This window comes from Perna viridis, chromosome 12 (assembly GCF_037379345.1).
Source record: "Perna viridis isolate PV_CMFRI_1.1 ecotype Kerala chromosome 12, ASM3737934v1, whole genome shotgun sequence".
Classification (NCBI taxonomy): Eukaryota; Metazoa; Mollusca; class Bivalvia; order Mytilida; family Mytilidae; genus Perna; species Perna viridis.
The window spans coordinates 29,212,572-29,235,778 of record NC_142456.1 but is presented as its reverse complement, the minus strand read 5'-3'; the positions used below and the strand labels follow the sequence as shown (position 1 = coordinate 29,235,778).

The 23,207-nt window shown below is 32.4% G+C and overlaps 1 protein-coding gene across 1 annotated transcript; it reads left to right on the top strand.

Annotated features, from left to right (window-relative positions):
* The first annotated feature begins 624 nt into the window (after positions 1 to 624).
* On the top strand, positions 625 to 20,077 carry LOC148601938 (uncharacterized). The gene is made up of 10 exons (XM_088554406.1): positions 625 to 728; positions 3,562 to 3,751; positions 5,475 to 5,576; positions 6,559 to 6,888; positions 8,365 to 8,444; positions 9,707 to 9,877; positions 10,893 to 11,115; positions 11,412 to 11,577; positions 13,411 to 13,510; positions 15,653 to 20,077. The coding sequence occupies exons 2-10, from the start codon at positions 3,595 to 3,597 to the stop codon at positions 15,764 to 15,766; spliced, it is 1,443 nt and encodes a 480-aa protein (XP_088410532.1). The 5' UTR covers positions 625 to 728; positions 3,562 to 3,594; the 3' UTR covers positions 15,767 to 20,077.
* The last annotated feature ends 3,130 nt before the right edge of the window (positions 20,078 to 23,207 follow it).

Genomic DNA, 23,207 nt, shown 5'->3' with positions numbered 1-23,207 from the left:
AAGATGGAACAGGATCCCAAATACGTAGACGCTTAGATGAGATATTACATTATAACATATAGCTTTCTTAATATTAATTATGATTTTACTAATAATTTAGTAATTAACCGTGTCAATGTCTGTTGACTTGTAAAGCAGAGGACGCTTACCCTACCGGTGCACCTGCTCTCAGCTAGTGGTAAAAGAAAATAGTGGACCAAATTATACATTTATCATCATGAATTCGTGGATCGTTATGTACGGCGTATCCATGCATCTGCACGAGAAAAACTTGATTTGTTCAACGTGTCGTGGTTTTTCTTTCATCTTTTGTCTACCCCGAACTTGACTTTATGGGCAACTCGGCGGGTGTTTCTAGTAAAGCAGAGGACGCTTACCCTATCGGTGCACGGCCTGGTCCATGCTCCCAATTTTTAGTACAGTCCGAGTAGTTCATTTACTTTTGTTATGTTGTATGTATTATTTTGCTTATTTTATGTTCTTTGTTGTGTTTTTTTTTCTTTTTTTCATATCTGGTCTTTGTCTCTGGATTATATTCTTGGTCTTGGTTTCCTTGATCTGTAAGTCAAAAGCAATCGGAACCACTCGGCCATTTCCGTTACACTTTGGGTGTATTTAGAAATGCTGAGGGGTTCCGATTGACGTCAAAAGTAAAACGAAAGTACATTTTGGTTTGTTCATTATCACAGCTTGTCTTGGCGTTGGAATATATCTTAGGTTAAACACAGGTCTGTTTATAGCTGCAAGAGATATTGTTTCCAGTTTATTTGAATATGTAGGATATGATAACAAACATCAGGGGCATTTTTTTCAAAACAATTCATTTTTATCCTGGTTGGAACAGGGGATTCCCCATGTTGATATTTTCTTTCAGTCACAGTATTCTACATGAACATTTAGCAATGTATGATATGTGAATCTCTTGAATGGGAATTGGTTCTGTGATCAATAAAAGAGACAAAATCAAATCATGACCCCCTGGCCCTGGTAGTTTCTAGTTACAGCTTGTTTGACCATTGGCATTACTCAATAAGACAATGACTAGTGCTCAGTTATGCATACTTGTTTTGTATTGTTCCTAATTAAAGCATAATGTCTCAATAGAATAGAATATAATGTCTTATTTTTCCAAGTTACAGGGTTCATAAACAGGGTTTGACACTAACTTAATATGTTTAGTGGTGAACAGGACTACTTCAGAGGTAAAATAGGTAGTCCTCAGATGATAATGACGGTTCTGTTCTTAGATCTTATGAAAAATAAGACAAAATTTAGAAAGTCCATAGGACTAGCTTTTCAAGTTTTCCTCTCCAAAATAAGGGTGGTACTAATCCAAATAATTATGCCTTCTTTGGGAGGTTAATTTTTATTATGCTAATGGTCTCCTCCCTTCAACTGCGGCATAAATGTCAGATTAAAAAAAAACATCTCAGCGAACGTCATGATAATCTACACTAGGTTGGCACAGGACTACTGGAATACTGTTTATTTTTTTTTATCGAGGACTGGTTAAATGATGCTCTGATTTTTTAATTTTCAATGGCTGTAAACAAGTTTGGCCACTGATGACATAAATACCCTTCCACATTCTTTCTTCTCATTAAGATCAGTGCAAATATTGACTACTTTAGTTTAATGGAATGTTAGCAGTGAAATCATAATATAATTTATTTTGCAAAAAAACTAAAAATTAATTAACACTGTTCAGGCGAGTCTAATAATGATTATTCTTATAGCACAAGAGGATTCAGGACCAAAAAGGGGCCTTTAACAAGCATATCATAGAATTTGTCTATATAACTCCAGTAAAAGCATAGGAATGTTTATGATATTGTTCCACAATATTCTATACCACAATGGTCAGACTTGGATTGATTATAGGGAAAATACTTGAGCTTATCAGAAATTAGGAGCCAAAAAGGAGGGGGCAGAAACATGCATTTAATTGATGTCTAGACAATTACTGGACTATTAATTGATAGACCTCTTTGAAATTATACCATACCCCCAAAGGAAGACTGGGATTGATTTTGAAGGTTAAAGTTTGTAGGAAGCAGGGACCAAAATAGGGCCTGAAACAGGCATATTTATACCTTGTGTCTGTATAATAACAGCAAAAGTGAATGGATCTCATATATATTGTAAACTTTACTACAAGGTGCTATACCACAAGGGAAGATTGTGATTTATTTTTGGATTGTTACTTGAGCCAAGTAAGAATAAAAGGCAAATGTGGACTAGACACAAGTATTTTTTTCTGATTTTTGCATGGACGGTAACTTGAGTGAAAGGGAATAGATCGCTTTGAAAATGTATTACAAGGTGCCATGTCCCAACAGGAAGTTTAGAATTTATTTTGTGAGTTTTTGTTGGAACATTTAGGAATAAGGGCCAAAAAGTAACAAATTTGGTTCTAGTCAGATTTTTATCCTATGTTGAATGTCAAATTGTAATTAAAATTCAGAGCTGTGTCCAGTTTGAATGGTGTGTCCATACTTGCTTCAACTGCTTGAGGTTCAACCACTGTGGTCAAATCAATCTGCACCCTGCAAAGCATTTTATTAATAACTGCACTTATTTTGAAAAAAAATAGAAAAAAATTGTATGGTCTGATCTGTGAATCTAATAATAATTTTCAATCCTGATCATCTTTCCAAAAAATGTTTTGGACCTTGAACTGTGAAAACGGTGATATACCTATCCACCTGTATTTGTTTACCCTGGAGTCGAACATTGTCTAATTTAATACCATTTAAATCATAGTTTTATAATCCATAAGCATATATTTTTATTGATTGTTATAATATTGTTGCCATTTTACTGTATCTATGTCTTCAAATACATTGTACTACTATGCTGTATTTACACCTCAAGACACCTTACAGTCACTGAACCGATCTGCTCAACTATTGGGCTGATCGATGACTGCCGATTTAATGATCACTGATGGATTGATAACAGATGATTGTAGTTTTGTTATGTAAAATGTTGAATGATTGGTTTGTGTAAATTTTAGAATTTCCATTGGAAAAAATCCAGTAAAATACCTATTAAATTTATTTTATAAGATATTTTATCCATATAATATTGAATTTAAAAAAAAAAAAATAAACAAATATAAAATAAAAGTAAGTAATGAATGTTTAAATCTATTGCAATAATACATATATGTGTAAAAATTGACAAACAAAACAATGGAATCCATAAAATATAGTAAACTTTCAGTGGTCTTGTGATGCAATCACTGGTTTACAGATCAGTTTGATGGATCAATGACTAATTGGTGATCAATGACTAAAGTTGCATGGATGTGTTCAAATACTGTAATTGGTCTAATTAACTTGTATTCCTTCTATTCCTATGGCCCATTCAAACCCAGACTAGATTATAAAAAATGACAATTTGACATTTAAAATATGTTGTTAAGCAAAAAAAAAACACAGACATTAAAGGCACTGAACAATGAATGTATCTTGCAATACAAATAACACAATTTTGTTGTTAAAGAATTTTTTTATGAATAGCTTCTTTACAGATGATTTAATTTTTCATTTATTGTAGAAACACATTATGTGACCGTCACTTACTGGTCAAATGGCAGAACAGGTGTTTGTGAAAACATCGCTGCGCTATGAGGAGCACCATGTTCTTCCTCTTACTTCACAATCCTTGGACACACTAAAAGACAATATCAGAAGAAGTTTTCCCTTGTTACAACAGCCTGACATTGTCTTCAAGTTATTCTGGAAAGGTAAGGTTACTCAAGGGAAATATCAGGAGATTTCCCAGGTAACAACAGGAAGGTAAGGCTGTGGAAAAAAAACTTGTCTGTTTAATGTTTCCCTACCTACCCTATTTTTTGCCTACTCCAGCACATATTATTGGTATTTCATATGAAATATACTGCTAATTTAAACTATCATTTTTTAGTTGAGCACTATTAAAGTAATAAAATCCTCCCATAAATATCTATATAAAATAATTTAAAAAATAAATGATTTTACCTTACTACCTATATTTTATTTTTCATCCCATGCAACCTTAAACAGATGTATTTTCTTTTGGTTTAAAGAACCAGGTTTCCCTTAATTGTGACAAAAAGAAGTTGAAGGTTTAAAATTAAATATACCGTAAATACAGTCAACAAATGTTTTATTATATTACTGCAATGTAATGCTGTTGTCATCGTCATCCTCTGTGGACACTTCCAATTCTGTACAATGAATTGAGTATAAGTGTATACATCTTTATGAAATTATACCACAAAGTGCCATACCACAAAGAGATGCTTGGGATTGATTGTGGTTGGTTATGACTTGAACCATTTAGGACATCGGGGCCAAAAAGGGGCCAGAAACAAGCATTTTACTGATACCAGGACAATAACTTGGAGTGAACGTGAATAGATCTCCTTGAAGTTATACCACAAGGTGTCATACCACAAAAGGTAGCTTGGGATTGAGGGCTGTGACCTTTAAGGAATTAAGGGCCAATAAGGGACCAGAAACAGGTATTTTCATTATACCCTGGCAATAACTTGAGTAAATGTGAATGGATCTCCTTCAAATTATACCACAAGGTGCCATACAAAGGGAAGGCTTAGATAGATTTTTTGGGTTGTGATATGAACTGTTTAGGAATAAGGAACCAAATAGGAGTCATAAAAAACATATTTTTTTATGTTTGGCCAATAATTTGAGTAAATGTGTAAGCATAAGTTTTAAATTTTACCACCATCTGTCTTTCCACAAAAAGGAGGTTGGGATCGATTTGGGGGTTGTGACTGTTGAAGAATGAGGGGCCTAAAAGGCTGAGATAAATTTGGGAGTTACGACTTAAATATGTAAGAATGAGGGACCCTGAAAGGGGCCAGAAAAAAGCATTTTCCTGATGTCTGGACAATAAATTATAACTATGCTACACGGTGCCATACAATAAGAGGAAGACAAGGATTGATTTTGGGGTATGTGATTTGTACTGATTAGGAATTTGGTGGCAAAAAAGGGGCCTCTTCATTTCTGGTCAAATTCATATCCAGTGTCAAATTTGTATCAATAGTATATGTTAAATATGTTATAATATTTGTCCATGAGACAAGGCAATGAAGAGCTCTGTTGAGCTAAGCATGATACGACCGCAGTGGTCAAACCCTGAACAGTTGGGGCAAGTGTGGACACAATATTAGTTTTTGACACACTTAAGTATAGAGACTTACAATTCAAACAAATGCTTTGGACACTGTATAGCACAAACTTCGAAATTCAATGAAAAATTTTCCAATTCAGATCAAAAACAAAAAAGTTGATTTTTTGGGGTGTGGCACCTTTGGTTTCTTATAACTCAAAAGCTGTAAGAGATGTTAATTATTAGTTTATACAAAATCTTGCCTAAAGAAAGCCAACTAATCAGGAGGCTTATTACAAAACAAATTAAATTATTATGTATTATATCAAATTATTAGATGTTAATTTCAGATAAAGATGGAGACAGAATATGTTTATCAACAGACAGTGACTTAGGAATAGCCCTGAAGGCTGCAAAGGCTGGCAGCTTTCAGCTCCATTTTGATATTGTTGGTGAGTTAGATCTAACAAAAGGGTGATAAGCAGAAGGATACAAAAATACCTTCAATTACTGGTTGTTTTCCTTGTGAATTATTTTCAACCCCTGCATGGTTTTACTTAATACATAACAATTGAAGGTTCAAATACTACTAATTAAATGTAAGTTTTTTGTAAGAATCAGGCAAAAGGGAAAAATCAGAAACATGCATGTCAAACACCTACTGATCTGACAATGTAATTTCACTCAAGGATGCTTTATCTATTTGAAATGACCACAATTTGATCTCTGCATCACTGGATTTGTTCAGAATTTTTTCAATAGAATGGTAGAAAAAGGAGGTTTTTGACAGAGTTATCTGCCCTTTTAAGTGCATTTCAATCAAATCAGAACTCAATTTACCAAAATGAAATGGAAACTCTTCTGATGCTACAAATAGTCAAATTACACTTTCAAAATGGTGATTTTTTTTCATACCATGTTTCACCCTTGGTCTGATTCTTACAGAGACTGCTACTTAAATATGTTTGTAGGCTCTAACACTCTTCTTCAACAATTAATTTATGTGTAAAATTGGATTATTCAATCCCAAAAAACATCCAGTGGACTTTAATGTCACATTTGTGTGTGAATTGTCCGATTTAACTCATTGAACAGTGTTTAATCTATATAATTCCAATCACAAAAATCTGAAAATGCAATTATATTTTTTTTTCCTTTGAGACTCTCATTCAGTGAAATTGACATTGCAAATGATGGCACCAAACTGACAGAATGACATTGTTGTCAATTTCAGTATTCAAAGTAAATAGGGGCTTCTAATAATCAATTTCATTGTAAAATTGTAGTTCAGGATGTATGGTGTCAAAAATGAATGAAAGAAAGAAAATCAAATCTGTTTCCTGCTTTTATCTTTGGTTGAAGCAATGGTAGCCATGTTTGTTTACCATATCTACAAAATGCATATCAATTTTCAGCTCTGTTAAAATATTGCAGTTGATGTTGTTCCTACACATGATCTATCACAGAGTGAATCCTTGTCTGTACGTACAAATTTAGAGTTATCACATGATGTGCGTGGTCCACCAACTGTGTCTCAAGCATCAAGAATTTATCCAATAGAATCAATATCTCGTTCCTCATATGACAGGTCTCTAACAAGATCGCCTCTTTCATTTGGAGATGGTATGATACCTGAATCTAGACCTCAACCTATATCCTCCATACCGGAATCAAGAGGTCAGCCTATATCCTCTGAATCAGAGGTACCTCATTGTGGTGATGTCCTTAATATTACACCAACTACTCCTACACCAATTATAAAGGGTAAGTAGAGTATATATTATTCTATGTTTAAGGTGCTGTTAAGGCTGCTTGACTTGGTCTGTATTTTATGTTTGAACTTTTTTTCTTTCTTGATAGTTCATGTCAGTGTATGTCAGACATGATTTTATTTTGCTTTTTGTTGTTACATTTCTTTTAGCATGTGTTTACTTCTGATTTCCTCGTTTTTATTGGCTTCACAAAATCATGTCTGTTAAACATGTATGTTCTTAAACATGTTTTTGTTTTTTGTCCCCTTATTGATACCCCCTCCCCTTTTTATTTGCACATCTGTATTTTCATTTTTCATGAAGTACACTATAAAAATGTAATTCTTTATCACCCAAATTGGTTTTCATTTTTTACAATCGTTGGAAAACTAAAGTTGTATTTTTTCTGTAATTTCCATGTAAATAAACTAAAATTTGTCAGTTTCACACAGATTGGCAAACGAAGATAGAAAATGAATCCACCCTGAGTGTACTGTAGATTTATTGATAGTTTTTAAACTGAGGCAAATCTTTTGAATTAAAATTCACAGGAAATACAGTGCCAGCCCTACCTTTTTAGGCGGTAGTCTGCCTATTTTTCTGGTGTTTGTACCGCCTACCGACTTCAGAAACTTTCTACCGATTTCAAAAATGATTACCGATTTTTAAAAAAAATGAATTTCATCTTTATTTAATTCAACTCTACATTATGGTCCGAGTCCGTAATGTGACCAATTTTCCATTACTTGGGGAGTTTAAGAAAGGGGAGTGAAACACATGTCCAACATAGTATATACCCCAACCTTTTCATTGGCTATATAAATATATATGCGCCAATTAAAATAGTTTATTGGCACACTAGATTTTGAACTTGGGAAAATCCCTGATACAAAATATACCCAGCAGGATGCAGCATTTTTCTTCATCATAAAAAACAATTGGGGAGATGGGCAAATATTATGAACAGAGTTTTACTCTCCTGATCAGGTGTCTTTTATCCATCAAAATGTGCCCAAGATGCAGCATTATGCTTCCAGGATAAAAAAAAATTTTGGGGGAGGGGGGACCCCCCCCCCACAACCCCCTACCAATTTTGGTTCCAAAAAGGTTATATGTGTGAAAACAAAATATATTGTGTGATTCTAGCTCATTTGTTTAGATGAAATTAATTGGTGAAAGATGAAAACTGTGAATATTTTTATCTTTAAAAGAAAAATACATTGTGAGAAATGAGATCCACTAGTAACTCACTTAAGATTAAGGTGCGTTTCATGGGAGTTTGCTTTGAAATTTATTTGGTCTCCATGTGGATGTAACCTCACATGATTTTCATATGAAAATTTTACATGACATTTTATTGAAGAGTGGATTTACAGGAGTTTCATCTGAACCTTGTTTCCAAAAATTATTAAATGATTTGCTCAATTAAGTTCAGATAAAAATCATGTGAAAATTCTTTTTTATGTATACTGTATTTCACATTTTTAAGACTGGCCTTCTGAGAGTTCATACTCTTTGGGATGTATATCTAAGATGAAAAAGACTCTAGAAAGGTCCACAAATAGCCAGGTACGTTATCAGACATTTCATATGCAGTTGCCAAGTACAAATGTACATTACCTGAATGGAACCATTTAAACATATTCTATGGTATGGTTTGTTTAATTTTTTTCCATTTTACACAAAAATATTAAATGATATGGATCTAGGCATAAATTATTGACTTTTTCTTTTATATTTGCCTTTTTTTAATGAAATTTAATATGTGTATTTACTATTTAAAATTTTAAGTAAAATTTCCAGTAATCATTTTTACCTTTAGATAAAATTTCTGAAATCCACATGCATTATTTTGCATAACAACGAAAAGTGTGATCAGATTGGTCATTGATTATTAGTTATCAGGCTGTCTGCAATAAGTCAATAATCGCCATTGATCTGTCAAAGTCTTCAATTTCAAAATTATAAACATAACAGGATTTAGTTAATTTTGGTACCTTAAATCCATTTCTATGAATACAATGAAGAGCTGAGCTGCGTAATGAGCATGTGATATGCCTTTCAGCAGACGTACGAAAATGGAAAAACCACCACCCTTTTTTTGCCAAAAATAGGAAATGTAACATCAAAATTACATTGAAAATGAAAGGGAGTCTATGACCACGAATACAGAGAATATCTCTCACTATGTGGCATTTACTGTAATCTTTTTTTAGTTTGAGTGCGTTAACAGAAAAACCACTCTGAAAAAGTGCCCAAAATGTACAGCTAGAAAAGAAATAAATAATAAAAAAAACAAAAGGGGGCCTTTGACCACGAATACAAAGAGAGGTTTGTCACATTTGCTGAAAGTTTAGGAGTTATTGTACTTAGTGGTTATGAGGGGCAGATGGACAGCGATATACCATAATACATCCTGTCAAAATTGATGAGCATATGAACAATGATCAGTTAATATATTGTAATGAAAAAAAATATTTTGTAAGATTAAAAAAGGAGTGAAAGAAGAGTTTATTCAATGAAGAAAAAATGGATGAAATGATGCATGAAAGAAATTACATTTAAATAAATCTATAAATTACCATACTCACTCATTCAGCCAATTGAAAACAGAATTGTGATTAAAAGCAGGGCTCTGTATTTTCAATATTATGTTACCTGTAGCAAGTGAGAAGATTGGATGAATGTAAAATTTGGAATGAAAAAAAAAGAAAACAACCAGTCTAACTTACAAATGAGTCTTCCCCAATTTTCTTTTTTTTCATTCCAAATTTTACCCTGGAAACTACTGGTATATAGCATCAGTTAATCAATTTATTTGTGTACTATAGAGTTATCCCAATGATCCTGGAAAGAAGTGTAGAGTACTGTGTATATTGAACAAGACCAGCAAGGGAAATGAAGTCTATCGTCTGAATGGAATTGATATGGAAACTACATATCTACAACATTTAGCCAAACGACGATGGGATTTACAAATGCATAAAAACAAAACAAAACATGTATGTTTGATATGAATATATTATAAATAGAAATGTCTTGTTTTTATAACCTTGCTCTGAAGTGAAAGTAGAGATAATACTGTTTTACCCTTGTCCTTCTGTTCGTGGGATTTGATTTTTAGAATAATCGTTTTTCATATTTACGGAATGTTAGCCATTTTAGCAAGTGGAGTTCCAGTTGTTCATTTGCTTTTGTTACTTTGTATGTATTATTTTAGTTACTTTATGTTTTTTGTTGTGTATGTCTGTTTTCCATGTCTGGTCCGTGTCCCTGGGTTACATTCTTTTGATTATGGCTAGAACCTTGGTTCCCTTGATTACTCTTTTAAAGGGACGTAACCCGCCAACACCCAACAACCTGGTTGGCAGTAAATATTTTTCTTGGAAACTTAAACCATTTTCACTTCAGTAAGTACCTGAATAGTTTGTAATAAGGTATTTACAAGTATCCAAGCACTTACCATGGCAGTAATAAATTGAATATTTGACGTCTACTACTGTCCATTGCTCCAAGTTGACGGTAAACCAGTCTGTCGGATGAACAATTTTTAAAAAGTTATTCCCCTTGGCTTGAAAGCCGAAGCCAAAGTTGGGAATATGAAAAAGGACTTTTGTGAAACTACGAACTTCTTACTGCCTACTTTATATATATAGTGGAATCTATCTAACCTGAACCCATTTTGGACTTTTAAAAGTGGTTCACTTTAGACAGGTAGTCAGTTTATCAAAGTTCAAAATACATTTAAACTTATAAAAAAGAGACTTTATTTTTTGGTATTCTGGTTTCAAGGCTTGAAGCACTGAAGAATGAGGAAATATATGCTCTGTTTATTTTGCTACCTGAATGAAGAAAAACGTTTTGACTTGCTACATAAAGATGTTTAATTTTCAGATCTGTATTAGCAAAAAAGGTACTTTTAAAAATAATAATTTCATTACCTATTGCACACAGAAAGTGTATTTATATTTGACAAAGCATATCTGATTTGTAAAAGGGGTCTGATCCTTCTTTCAGGAAATGGAGGATATTCTGAATGAAGAAATGAACAAAACATTTGACTGTTACAGTTCTCTTATGGTGATTATAATATCAGGAGGTTTCACAACAAACTCACGTTCCTTCATCTATGGAACAGATAATAGTTGTATTGATTATACCCTTATCAGAACCCGGTTTGAACAGGTGGAATCTTTGAAAGGGAAACCTAAAGTATTCATAATAGACGACATAGAATATTGTAAGTTGTTTAATAGCTGTTCCCATGGTAACTAAGCTGTGCAGTTTTAAAGGATTGTAAAGTTTTACAAGAGACAATTAGTAAAATCAGTGAATTTTTAAATATTTTCAAAAATTTACTGAAAAAAGTTTTAAATGAAATATTTGAATGAATCTGATATTATTTTAGATTTTTGATAATGAGTAATAAAAATCTATTTATTAAACTAACCCCTATTGAATTAGTTTAAAAAGTGTGTGATAAATTTATAGCAGAATGCCAAATAAGATATTGCTTGTGATCATCATTTGTTTCAGTCAAAGATGAAGCTTTGCCTAGAATGAATACCGGTATCACTGCTCCTAAACAGACAATTGATATATGTACTCCTGTCCTCATTGAACAAAGAGACCAGAGAGATTGTACTGCAGTATCTGAGAACCACGACGATACCTTTGTTTGTTTAGCTTCTACCTTAGGTAGGTTTTTATACTATCTGCAATTGAATATTGATATCATATGAGATGGAGGGGGGGGGGGCTGAATGAGACAACAATCTAAGCAAGTAGACATAAAGAATGGGATAACTGGAAAAGGGTGTACCAGGTTATTATTTGCTCATTTTTGCCCAAATTTTTCAGGAAATTTTCAAATTTTTTTCAAATTCCAACCCTCAGAACTTCCCCTTTGGATAAAATTTTTCCTACAAAATATGGGGTTCTGGTATCAGTCTTGTATTAATTTTTTTTTATAGATTTCTATAGTAAAGTGTGAAGTGAATTTTAGGATTTGAAAAGGAAATAAGTGAATTGATTCAATAAAACTTTCGCTTAAGTAGCATTTCTAAGGACATGTGAGAAACAAATTTCCAGCAAAAAAAAAAAAAATAGGGTGAGTTCACAAAGATGGGACAGAAAAGTAGTCTTGAACTATAAATAGCCATTTTTGCTACTTTCACTTTTGCTTTGCACTCATCAAACCAACCTTGTCAGAAGAACATTTTTATGTTATAATGTTTAATTTCATTAACAAAAATTTTGTCATCATATAGTGTTATGCTTGCTCTATTTCATAAGTTATTGTTCATAGTTTTTGTCAAAACATAAGTTTGTAAAGAGACAAAAAAAAAACACTATAGTTATATACCCTGCATGTTTTGACGTACACCAGCTCAGGGATATGTTATGCTAGACCTTCTATAAACCCCCACTTCCAGCAATTTCCATGCACATTTTGCAATTGTTTACTTCTATATATGTTTGCTAGGAACCTTTTGCTTATTATAAATTTCTGACTTTACTTTTCCAAGTTTAACATTGTGTCTTAGAGTTTCCCATTTTTGAACAATAACTCAAAAATACTTCCAGGGTCTTCTTTTTGACATTTCATTTCTGAGGATTTTTCTCCCCGTGAAATCAGCAAAAAAAAATTGTTGGTACAATAGGTTGGTTTATAGTAAATAAATAATATCTATTTAGGATAACAAATCTATCTTATTATGCAGTCTTCTACAAGCATATTAAATTGTCATGCATAGTCCCAACAGTCAATAAACAATGTCTATTTAAAGATAACAAATCTATCTAATTATGCAATGATCTACAAGCATATTGAATTATTAGGTAGGAAATGAGCTTCTGAACCCTTAATACCACAGAAATTAATTTGAAGCAATGCAGGTCATAACTCCAGTCATGAGCAATACTACTTTTTCAATCTTCCATACTACAACACTTTGACAGGTTGAATCACTTTGAATCACTTTGACAGATTGATTCACTTTGACAGGTTGAATGTTTCTCTTGTTGTTAAATTTAAGTTCCTTCAGATACAGCATTCAAAATTGTCTTGTTACTATTGATATATAGTATAAGTGTGGTTTTTTTTGCATGTGGAAAATTTCATGTTTTTCTTCAAAAACTGTTTTTTTTTTTTGTGTGTGTGTAATGTAATTTTTGCACCAGACACACTACTGAATGTTTAAGACAAAGATGAATAAATAGCTCTATGTTATCTTCATAAATATTTCTCGTGATTTAATTTGCGCCCCCAACTTTGACTGTGAATATAGCAAATATGAAATCACCACGAAAAAAACACTTATACAGTATTATGATTAGCCCTGTCTTCATATGTCTGATTACTCATATGTACATGTATTGATTTTTTTATGTCCAGGAGAAATGTGAACGTTTGTTTTTTTTTTAAATAGGAAGAAAGGCAGTTTGTTGTTACATATCTGTTGTATTATAAAAAAAATCTGACATTTCTATTTCGTTTATATCGATGGGTAAATTTTTATTTGATTACAGGTAGATCAGACAAGTTAGTGAAAGGTTCCTGGGTCATCGGTGCTCTTATATCTATATTGTGTAAAGAAGGAAGTAAAATGTCATTCCAAGATATGATGAATGAGGTAAAAATAGAGGCGTTTACCTGAGTGGGTTCTACTTAATATGTACAGGACCTATAAAACGAGAAAAATAATAACGCTCATGAATATTGCTATATTACATGCTTACTTAGCATTGGTAGATCTAGGAGGGCATGGACATCCTCCTATTGCTAAACAAAATATTGATTACATCAATTAAGTCAGTCAATTTCCCACCCATATTAAAAATTTCTGAATCCCACACTCCAAATGAATACAAAAGTATTCTCTGTATTTTGTAAAGACTTTTACTGCAAATTAAGGGTTGGGGTTGGTTGCAGATCTCTGTTTCCGCTATATAGATTACGTATTATCTTTAAACAATCCTAATTTTGGGGATTTGATACATCGCATCTACCCCAAAGAACTTGAGATAAAGGATACTACAGACACTGTGAAGTCAGCCTCATATCTTGACCTACACTTAGAAATCGATGGTAAAGGAAAACTATTGACCAAACTTTATGACAAACGTGATGATTTTTCATTCAGAATTGTCAATTTTCCTTTCATCTGTGGCAACATCCCTTCAGCACCTGCGTATGGAGTGTTCATATCACAACTCATATGTTATGCCAGAGCTTGCCGAAACTACACAGACTTTTTGTATTATGCTAGAACTCCAACAAATAGGCTTCTGGAACAGGGTTATGTTGCTACAAGATTGAAGTCATCACTACAGAAGTTTTATGGTTGTCATCATGAACTCGTGGATCGTTATGGTGTATCCATCTGCACCATATCCATGAAAACTGATTTATTCAACGGGTCATAGTTTTCCTTCCTCGTTTGTCTATCCCGGACTTGACTTTTTATGAGCAACTCGGTGGGTATTTCTAGAAAAACAGAGGATGCTTACCCTACCGGTGCACCTGGTCCATGCTCCCAGTTTTTAGTGGAGTCCGAGTTGCTCATTTGCTTTTGTTACTTTGTATGTATGATTTTAGTTACATAATGTTCTTCGTTGTGTATGTCTGTTTTCCATGTCTGGTCTTTGTCCCTGGAATACATTCTTTTGATTACCACTATAACCTTGGTTCCCTTGATTACTCTTTCATTAATTAACAGTGTAGGAATTTACGAAGTTCAAGACTTTTACACCCAGATGAATGGTATGAATTTAAAAATTACGGAGTGTGGTAAACAAATCTCGGAATGAAGTTATTCTGTTGTCCACCCACATCATCATTGTGAACACTCAAGAAACACTATCCTTGCTCAATTTTACCAACTTTGGGGCACAAATTTAGTCTTTATAAAAATCTACACGCTTTTGATTTTCAAGGGTAATTGTCAAGAGTTAAATTTTTAAGTACATTTTGCCAATGTATTGGTCAGTATTATGACTGGAATTTAGTTGCAATGAATATATTTATACAGTGCAGCCTTTCTTAACCTGAATAAAGTGAAAATCCTTCTAAACCAGACAACTTGTCTAATGGTGAAGAATGATTTCTCCCCATTCCAGACTCACTTCTCCTTATCACTCCTGGAAGGGAGAAGTAACTTCTCCTATTCACTGAATCCTAGATTATGCCCTGGACAAGTTCATTCATACCTATTCTTGTTATATTTGAACCAAATATCTGTCTAAACAGATCAAACTCTACTGTCCACAAGAGGGGTGGTCTTTGACAGGTTTCAATATATGAATAAATTATCTGTAATATTAAGGCAGAGTTTATCACAATATCTAAAAATTTATTCCTTATTTTGACTCAATAGACATGATCTTGATTTTAATGACTTTAACATTCACTTCCATTCTGGGAAAGTTCTTCAATTACATCGAGATCAACTTGGGTCAGCAGGCATAAGATCTGGTGACATTGCAGTTGGAGCCAAGGGAACAGAAACTTGATTTGATTACTCTCAGGAATTTTTAAATGATACATATGTTATAGAAGCATTACGGATATTTCAATATTCAGAGACAAATTTCCGAATAACTATTACTGTTCTTCTAGCCTTTGAATCTGATATCCTTTGTTTGTCTAGTATAAAACCATAAACCAGTTTCCACCAGATTCTGCTTAACTAGAGAATGTGATAGTTGTCTATAGTGAAGCAAGTTGATATACAGGACACATTAATGAAATTACGAGACATTTTATTTTATTTTAGGTAAAATTGATGATAGATAATGCTAATTTACCAAATCCTGGAGTCCCTAATCCTGAAATGAAAGTGGAAAATCATCTAAAGAAAGCATTCTACTTATTGCCACCACCTTACTGACTTTAGCTAGGAATTACACCCCTATCCTGGAGTAGGGGTGTAATAGTTTACCCTTGCCTGACATGAAAAACCTACAGAACTTGATATTGTAATAAGAGTATGTAGTAATCATACCAATTTTGTTGCTATGGGAACATCCAGATTTTCTATTACGTATGACATTGTGTGAAGAAGAGCAGAAGTTATGTTAAAGGCCTTTCGTCATGTTTTATGTTGTTTTTTTTTCAAATTATTTGATTTTGGATGTAATTGTCTGATTGGTTAACATTATTTGTTTATAATAGAAGTAAGTATATGTTTGTTACCTCATTATTAACTTGCTTTATTTTGTTTGCTTTTGAATTATTAATTGCATTTTAAGGAATGACTAAAAAACTTAATATGTACCATTCTGTGTAAGAATCAGGCAATGAGGGACATATCATTATTCCCAATTCAGTCTTTTCTGCCTCATATATATTCTGTACATCTAGAAAATAATCTAAAGGCTATTTTATTTTATCCTGAAGCGTCTGTGAGGTAGATAATTTTTGCTGCTTATATAGGGAAAAGTGCAGGAAAATTTTCTTGCTGTTTTTCCCATTGCATTACAACTAAATTTGACCTACATTTATCAATATCTAAAGGTAAACTTTACAAACACTTTGATGGTTATTTATTGGGGTTATAAGGTTTAAATAAATTAATAATGCAATAAAATCTACTTTTTTTTTCTTCATGTGCCACTCCTTATACACATTTTGTCTGATTCTTACAAAGAGAAGTACTTTTATCTATTTGAATGTGCCCTACAGATTATTTCTTCATCATAAACCAAAATAAATTAAAACCATTCAAAAAAGGTAATGGGGAAGTGATAAGAATAACTAATTTTTATTGTAATTGTAAAACTTGAATCAATTGACTTTTGGACTGCTTTGGTGATGTATTTTTGCTCTATAGAATAATGGGAAGGGCTTTAAAGCTAGAACTTGTTTATTAACTTTTTAGCCCAAAAGACCATGTAAGCTAATGCCATCACTTGGTGTATGTCGTTGTTGACTTTTGTTAACTCTGAAATCAATATATCTTGAATGTTTCTGTATGGGGAGGCGTTATGGATTTTTTTATCTGTAAAAACAATCATACCTCTATAATGAATAATGATCCAAATGATTTTGTGATATTTAGACCTATAACCAGTATAGTAGAAAAGCTGATCTTAATATTTATTCTTGATATATACTTTACAATATTTTTGTGCATGAAATCTGGAATTTTTTCCATAAGTTATACCCTCAATTTTTTGTCTTAGTTTTTTATCAATGGCTTTGAATCTGTCCTTGTATATGTATTATTTTGCAGTTCTTTTTTTTTTATTGTGATAATTTTACTTGTTTTGTATGTTTTTGGTAAAAGAAGTTTGTAGTGATTTCTAGCCTATAGGTGTCAAGTACCATTCTGGGTAAGAATCAGGCAATGGATTGCACATCATAATTCTCAATTTGGTTTCTTTTTTTGCCTCAAATATATTCTATACATCTAGAAAACAAAAGCTATTTAAATTTATCTTGAAGTATCTGTGACATAGATATATTTTTACTGCTTTTGTAAGGAAAAGTGCTGGAAAATCCCACCATTTTTCCATAGGACATTTCAACTGAATTTGACCAATCAATATCTTAACATTAAAAAGGCAAATTTTACAAACACTTTGATTTTTATTTTTGGAGGCTATCAGGTATAAATACTTGTTAAATGCAATTAAATCTGCGTTTTTTCCTTCATTTGCCACACCTTATACACATTTTGCCCGATTCTTAGACCAGAGAAGTACTTAAAGATACACTTATGATATTAAATCATATTGAAAGGCATTGCTGAAGGATTCTGGACAAAATGGAAACTTTATACTACCAGTCTATGAGTAGCTGGTATATTTCAATCACCTTGTTCCTCTGGGTACATGGTTAATGATTTTGATTGATGTTTTATTTAACATCCAGTTTTGAGGGATTTCTGTAAACGTTTGGGTATACCTAGCACAACAATGCATATAACTTGATATTCATGTACATTTTTATCTCACTTGGTATCGAATCAAATTTTTCTCGTGTTGCCAAATATGGATAATTGCTCACATTGTATATTCATGTTGCCTATCTAGTTGGTGAAACATGGTCTTAATCAATTCTGCATTGACTATGTAACTTCATTATTTATAACGTGAGAATAGTCATTTTTCATATTTATGGAATGCAAGCCATTTTATAAAGTTTTTCAAAGGGGCGTACCACCGACGATCTGGTTGCCGGTCTCATTGAGGAAAGGGAAAACAGTAAACATTTTTCTTGGAAACCATTTTCACTTCAATAAGTACCTGAATGGTTTGAAATTAGTTATTTAAAAGTATCGAAGTACTTACCATGGCTCTAATAAATTGAATATTTAAGTCAGAAGTCTACTGCTGTCCATTGCTCCAATTTGAGAGTAAACCAGTCTGTTGGATGACAAATTTGTAGAAAGTTACTCCCCTTAGCATAAAATTCTAAAAGAAGGAAGCCTAAGTTGGGAATATGGAAAGGGACTATTGAGGAATATAAATTAGGTTTTTGTCATATCTGTATTGTAATATCATATTTTCTTTGAAAGCACTGCAAGTGAATAATTCAAGAAGAGATGATTTTGTCTAGAGCACAAGGTTATAACTTTTTATTGAACATTTTCCGAATGTACATTTTATAATGTTGAATTTTGTAAATATCAAATAGTGAAGTTGTCAAACTGATAGGTTTTTGACAAGTATGATTCAAAAATTACAAATTTGGCCTCCAACATTCTTTTAGGGAGTATAGAACATTAAACGACAATCAATCAATCAATTTTTAAATGAGTTTCACCAGCTGATGAGAAATATAAGGATTAGAGATAAAAGTTCTAATTTCTTTTTCATTTAAACATATCATTTGTGTAAATAATGCACATTTGAAACACATTTGTAAATTTCAATTAATTGTATTGTTGTACATTACTTCCAGTATTATTATGTAAGAGTAACCAAGGGAACCAAGGCCACAGCGGTAACCAAAAGAATGCAACCCAGGGACAAAGACCAGACACGGAAAACAGACACCCACAATAAAGAACAAAGCAACCAAAACCACACACACAAAGCAACAAAAGTAAATGAGCAACTCGGACTCCACCAAAAACCCGGGAGCACGGACCAGGCGCACCGGTAGGGTAAGCGTCCTCTGCTTTTTTAGAAACACCCGCCAAGTTGCTCATAAAAAGTCAAGTCCGGGGTAGACAAACGCGGAAAGGAAAACTATGACTCGTTGAATACATCAGTTTTCATGGTGCTGATGGATACACCATAACGATCCACGAGTTCATTATTACGACCATAAAACTTCTGTAGTGATGACTTCAATCTTGTAGCAACATAAACTGTTTCCAAAATGTCACAGGTCCAATGTATCATGATAAAACATTTTCAATATTTGTTGTAAACAATAGGCCAAGTATAAAATTGGAAGCCACATTTCAAGTTTTCCCAGCAATAAGAAAATAAGCAATTAACTCACAAAATTTTCACATGATTTTTTACCATTTTCAAATTTTTTTTTGGATCATGATAAGAAAAATCTGTTAAATAAATGAAGTTTCAACACAAATTTGAAGTAATTATTTCCAAGGCACAACTTTTTTGGTCTGTTCCTGATAAAAAAAGTGAAGACAAAATCAAGGTTTGAAAGTTATCATGATCTACAATAAGTTGTTCAAGCATGTGTATAAAAAAAAAACTGCCATTGCCAGAATTTTGATAGAAATACATGTAAGTAGAGAATTATACAATGGAATCATTTCATTGTGATATAGTGTTAAAGTTGAGGCTTTGAAGAAAAAGTTTAATGCAATAAAAGATGTACTAACTTCCACTTCCCTGAACCAAGAAAACAATTAACTTTAAAACTGTAAGACCAGTAAAAATCAGGTGAATAGTTTTATGTAAATTCTCAGATTGTGTATATACATATATTTACTAATATTAGGTATAAAATACTGGTCATAGTTATTAAACTTGTGTAATATTGCACTATAAAAACATGAGATAATGCTATTAGGTTAAGCCAATCTAATTTTTTAGTTCATGATGCTTGTGCAATTTACAAATTGACATAAATCTATGGTATGATGTTTACATAAATTTTGTAAGTAAAACTAGTCCATTTTGAAGATTATATCTTGAGTTTTATAAATTAGCAAATAACATTTTTTACTAATTGACTTTTCAGAATTCTTTTGAAGAATAAATCATACATAAAAGTCCACTTGGCTTCGTTGCTTATAATTGTACCACATTTTTGGAAAAGAAGGAGTTTTTAGTGTAGTCCGAGTTGCTCATTTGCTCTTGTTACTTTGCATGTAATATTTTAGTTACTTTATTTTATTTGTTGTGTATGTCTGTTTTCCATGTTTGGTCTTTGGATTACTTTCTTCTGATTACCGCTAGAACCTTGGTTCCCTTGATTACTCTTCCATCAAGTAAACTAAAGGCAATGTTGGTATCAACCCATCATAATATATGTACATGTATATATATGTTATGTTGAATATATTCATACATGTTATCCTTCTAAAAGTTCTTCATCATATTCAATTAAAAGTATATACAGTCTCCATGGTATCAGAGAAGTGGGTTTGCCATCAAATGTGGGAGGTTGTGGGTTTGATCCTTAGCTTTTGTAAGCTTTCATATTAAAAATACAGCTCAGCAAAGCACAAAAGTATAATACAGGTTCTGTTCAATTGATCAAATGTTCTCATTCTGAAATGCATGAAATATCTTCCACTATCACTCAAATAACTGATCAATCCAAAATACCTTGGTCAGTAAGGTACATTGTATAATACTGCTACGGTGAGTAATTTCCACACTAATCCCAATGGTACAATACTTTTATTAGATGTTTCCCAGACATAATAAACTTAAAACAAGACTCAATATAACAATCACAGTTAACAATCAAATACTACAATAATCATGATTGTGATTAATTTGAACTTCAGTTGAACATAAAAATCTATTGTCACTACAAAATCATAGTTACAATGATACATACTGATCGAATACTAGCTACAGTGTAATCATGATTATAAAAAATCAAGCTTAGCAAGTACATACTGATGAAATATAATGTAATGATTATAAAAAATCAAGCATAGCTAGTACATACTGATCGAATACTAGCTATAATTAAATAGTTATTAATTCAAGCTTCGGTAAAATCTACAACATTTTCTAGAATGTAATCATGATAATGATTAATCAGGTCAATAGTTTGGCTATCTGTACACATGTAGGTATGACCTGGAATGACCTACCAATCAAGTCAATGAGATACCTGAACACTTCACTATTTTAATGTTTACTATAAGTTGTTCTTATGACTATTTGATTTTAATTTTTAGGAACATTTTTAATTGATATTTCCACCAAAAGACTTTCTTTAACCTCTTCTTTTTGACCCAGAATATTAGATATATTTAATAAAGTAGTATTTCCATGAACCTACTGACCATCAGAACATTATTTAGTTAACAAGTTGGAAGTAAGCAAATGCCTCCATAGAAAATGCATTATCAGGTAATGACTTGAAGAAGGTAAAATCCTTATGGCCAGATCATATTTCCATTTTTATAGGCCCATCAAAATTGACGGGAAATATACTGCTGTTTGTAAATCCGTCTGTCCATGGGCATCACTTTTTACATTAACTCCAAAACCCTTATACCATTTTTATAGAACTTTGTTCAATTTTTCATATTGGTCCCTTTAATTTTACATTAATTTTGAACATTTTTGTTTTTGAATTGTAGGACTTTTTGCATTAAAATTAAGGGTGTCATTTTTTTCTGTTTTCACGCTTTTGAGCAAATGCCAAAAAACTTCAGGATATTCTTTGTATCAATGGTCATAGGCTCCCTTTTATTTTCTATAAAATTTTGATTTTACGTTTTTCAATTTTTGGCATTTTTTATAACAAAAGTGAGGTGGTTTTTACAATATCACACTCAGTTGATGGCCGTATCATGCAATAATGGCACAGCAATTTATTGTTTTATTTGAGCAAGAAATCGATAGAATATGATATATAGTGGAATGGGAACTAATATAAAATTGGCAAACTTGGATGGTTTTTATTATAAATTACACATGACCAAATGTAAATTCAGTGGCAGTGTGGAAAATAATTATTGAAGTGACTAATGATTTGACATCACGTGAAAGGAGTCAATTGTTTTGCTCTTTATTTGGTCTATGTGGCATGACATTCTTCAGTACAACTGAATTCTAGTGGTCTTGTGAATCAAACTTCAGTAGTACATGTAGACCATCTAATTAAGTGTAATCATGATTTTGATTAATCAAGCAAATTATAGACATTAACCTAGCATAGGTATGTATTTTTGACAAATTCTTCATACATTGTTTCATTGTGTTTGTGAATTTCATATATGATTCTTGATATTACAAATTTCATTAAATTAGGCCTCAAATATGAACTAGTAATCTCATAGGATAAAAAAATTAAAAGAACACCATCTATAAAAATGACATTCACTGAAACCTGCTTCCAAATACCAAACACCATAAACCGAGGAAAAAAAACACAACACTAAAAAACCAAAACCTATAATTTTTTTGTGATTATGGTGGTGTTGGTTCTTGACTATATTCTTACCAATCGTGTGGCTCTTCACAAGGGTTGTACATACACTAATAGGATTTTAGTTAAAATTTAGCTTGGAGTCCAGCTATTTTGGATACCAAACAGAAGAACCCAGCCAGTGTACCTCCTATCCTATCACTGTATTAGAGCAGTCACTGCAAACCATACAAGGGTTCTCAGTTACTTTTGAAATAAATGGTGCACTTAAGGAGGTAGACCTAGGGTAAGGGACACAACTCTTACAAATCTTAGGAATATTTGTATTCAACATTTAAAATCAACCCCATGTAAGCATTAAAGTAACTTGGATTTATTTCATTCTGTTTCAAATGAAAGCTTGAAAGGTTTTGGTGAAATTGAATATGATACAAACATATCACTGATTTTAAGAGTTATGTCCCTTACCCTAGGGCTAGTTCTTATGGAAAACCAGAAGTCCACAATAAGGTATAAATAACAACGGTTGAAGGCCAAAGGCCTAGATAAATGTTGTTTAGAAAGTCCTCAGTCAGAATGCAAGTTTTATAGGCCACGAACCAATACTGTTTTGAACCCCTGACATATCCATCTGAGGTCTCACTGACCACTTATAAGACAAATGGCCACCCCCCTATGTAGTACCAAAAACACAATGAACCTAGACATATGCATTGTAAGTGCATTATTTGTGTGTATTATGATTAAAAGTTGTAAAAATAAAGCTGAGAATGTGTACTTTAAAATCA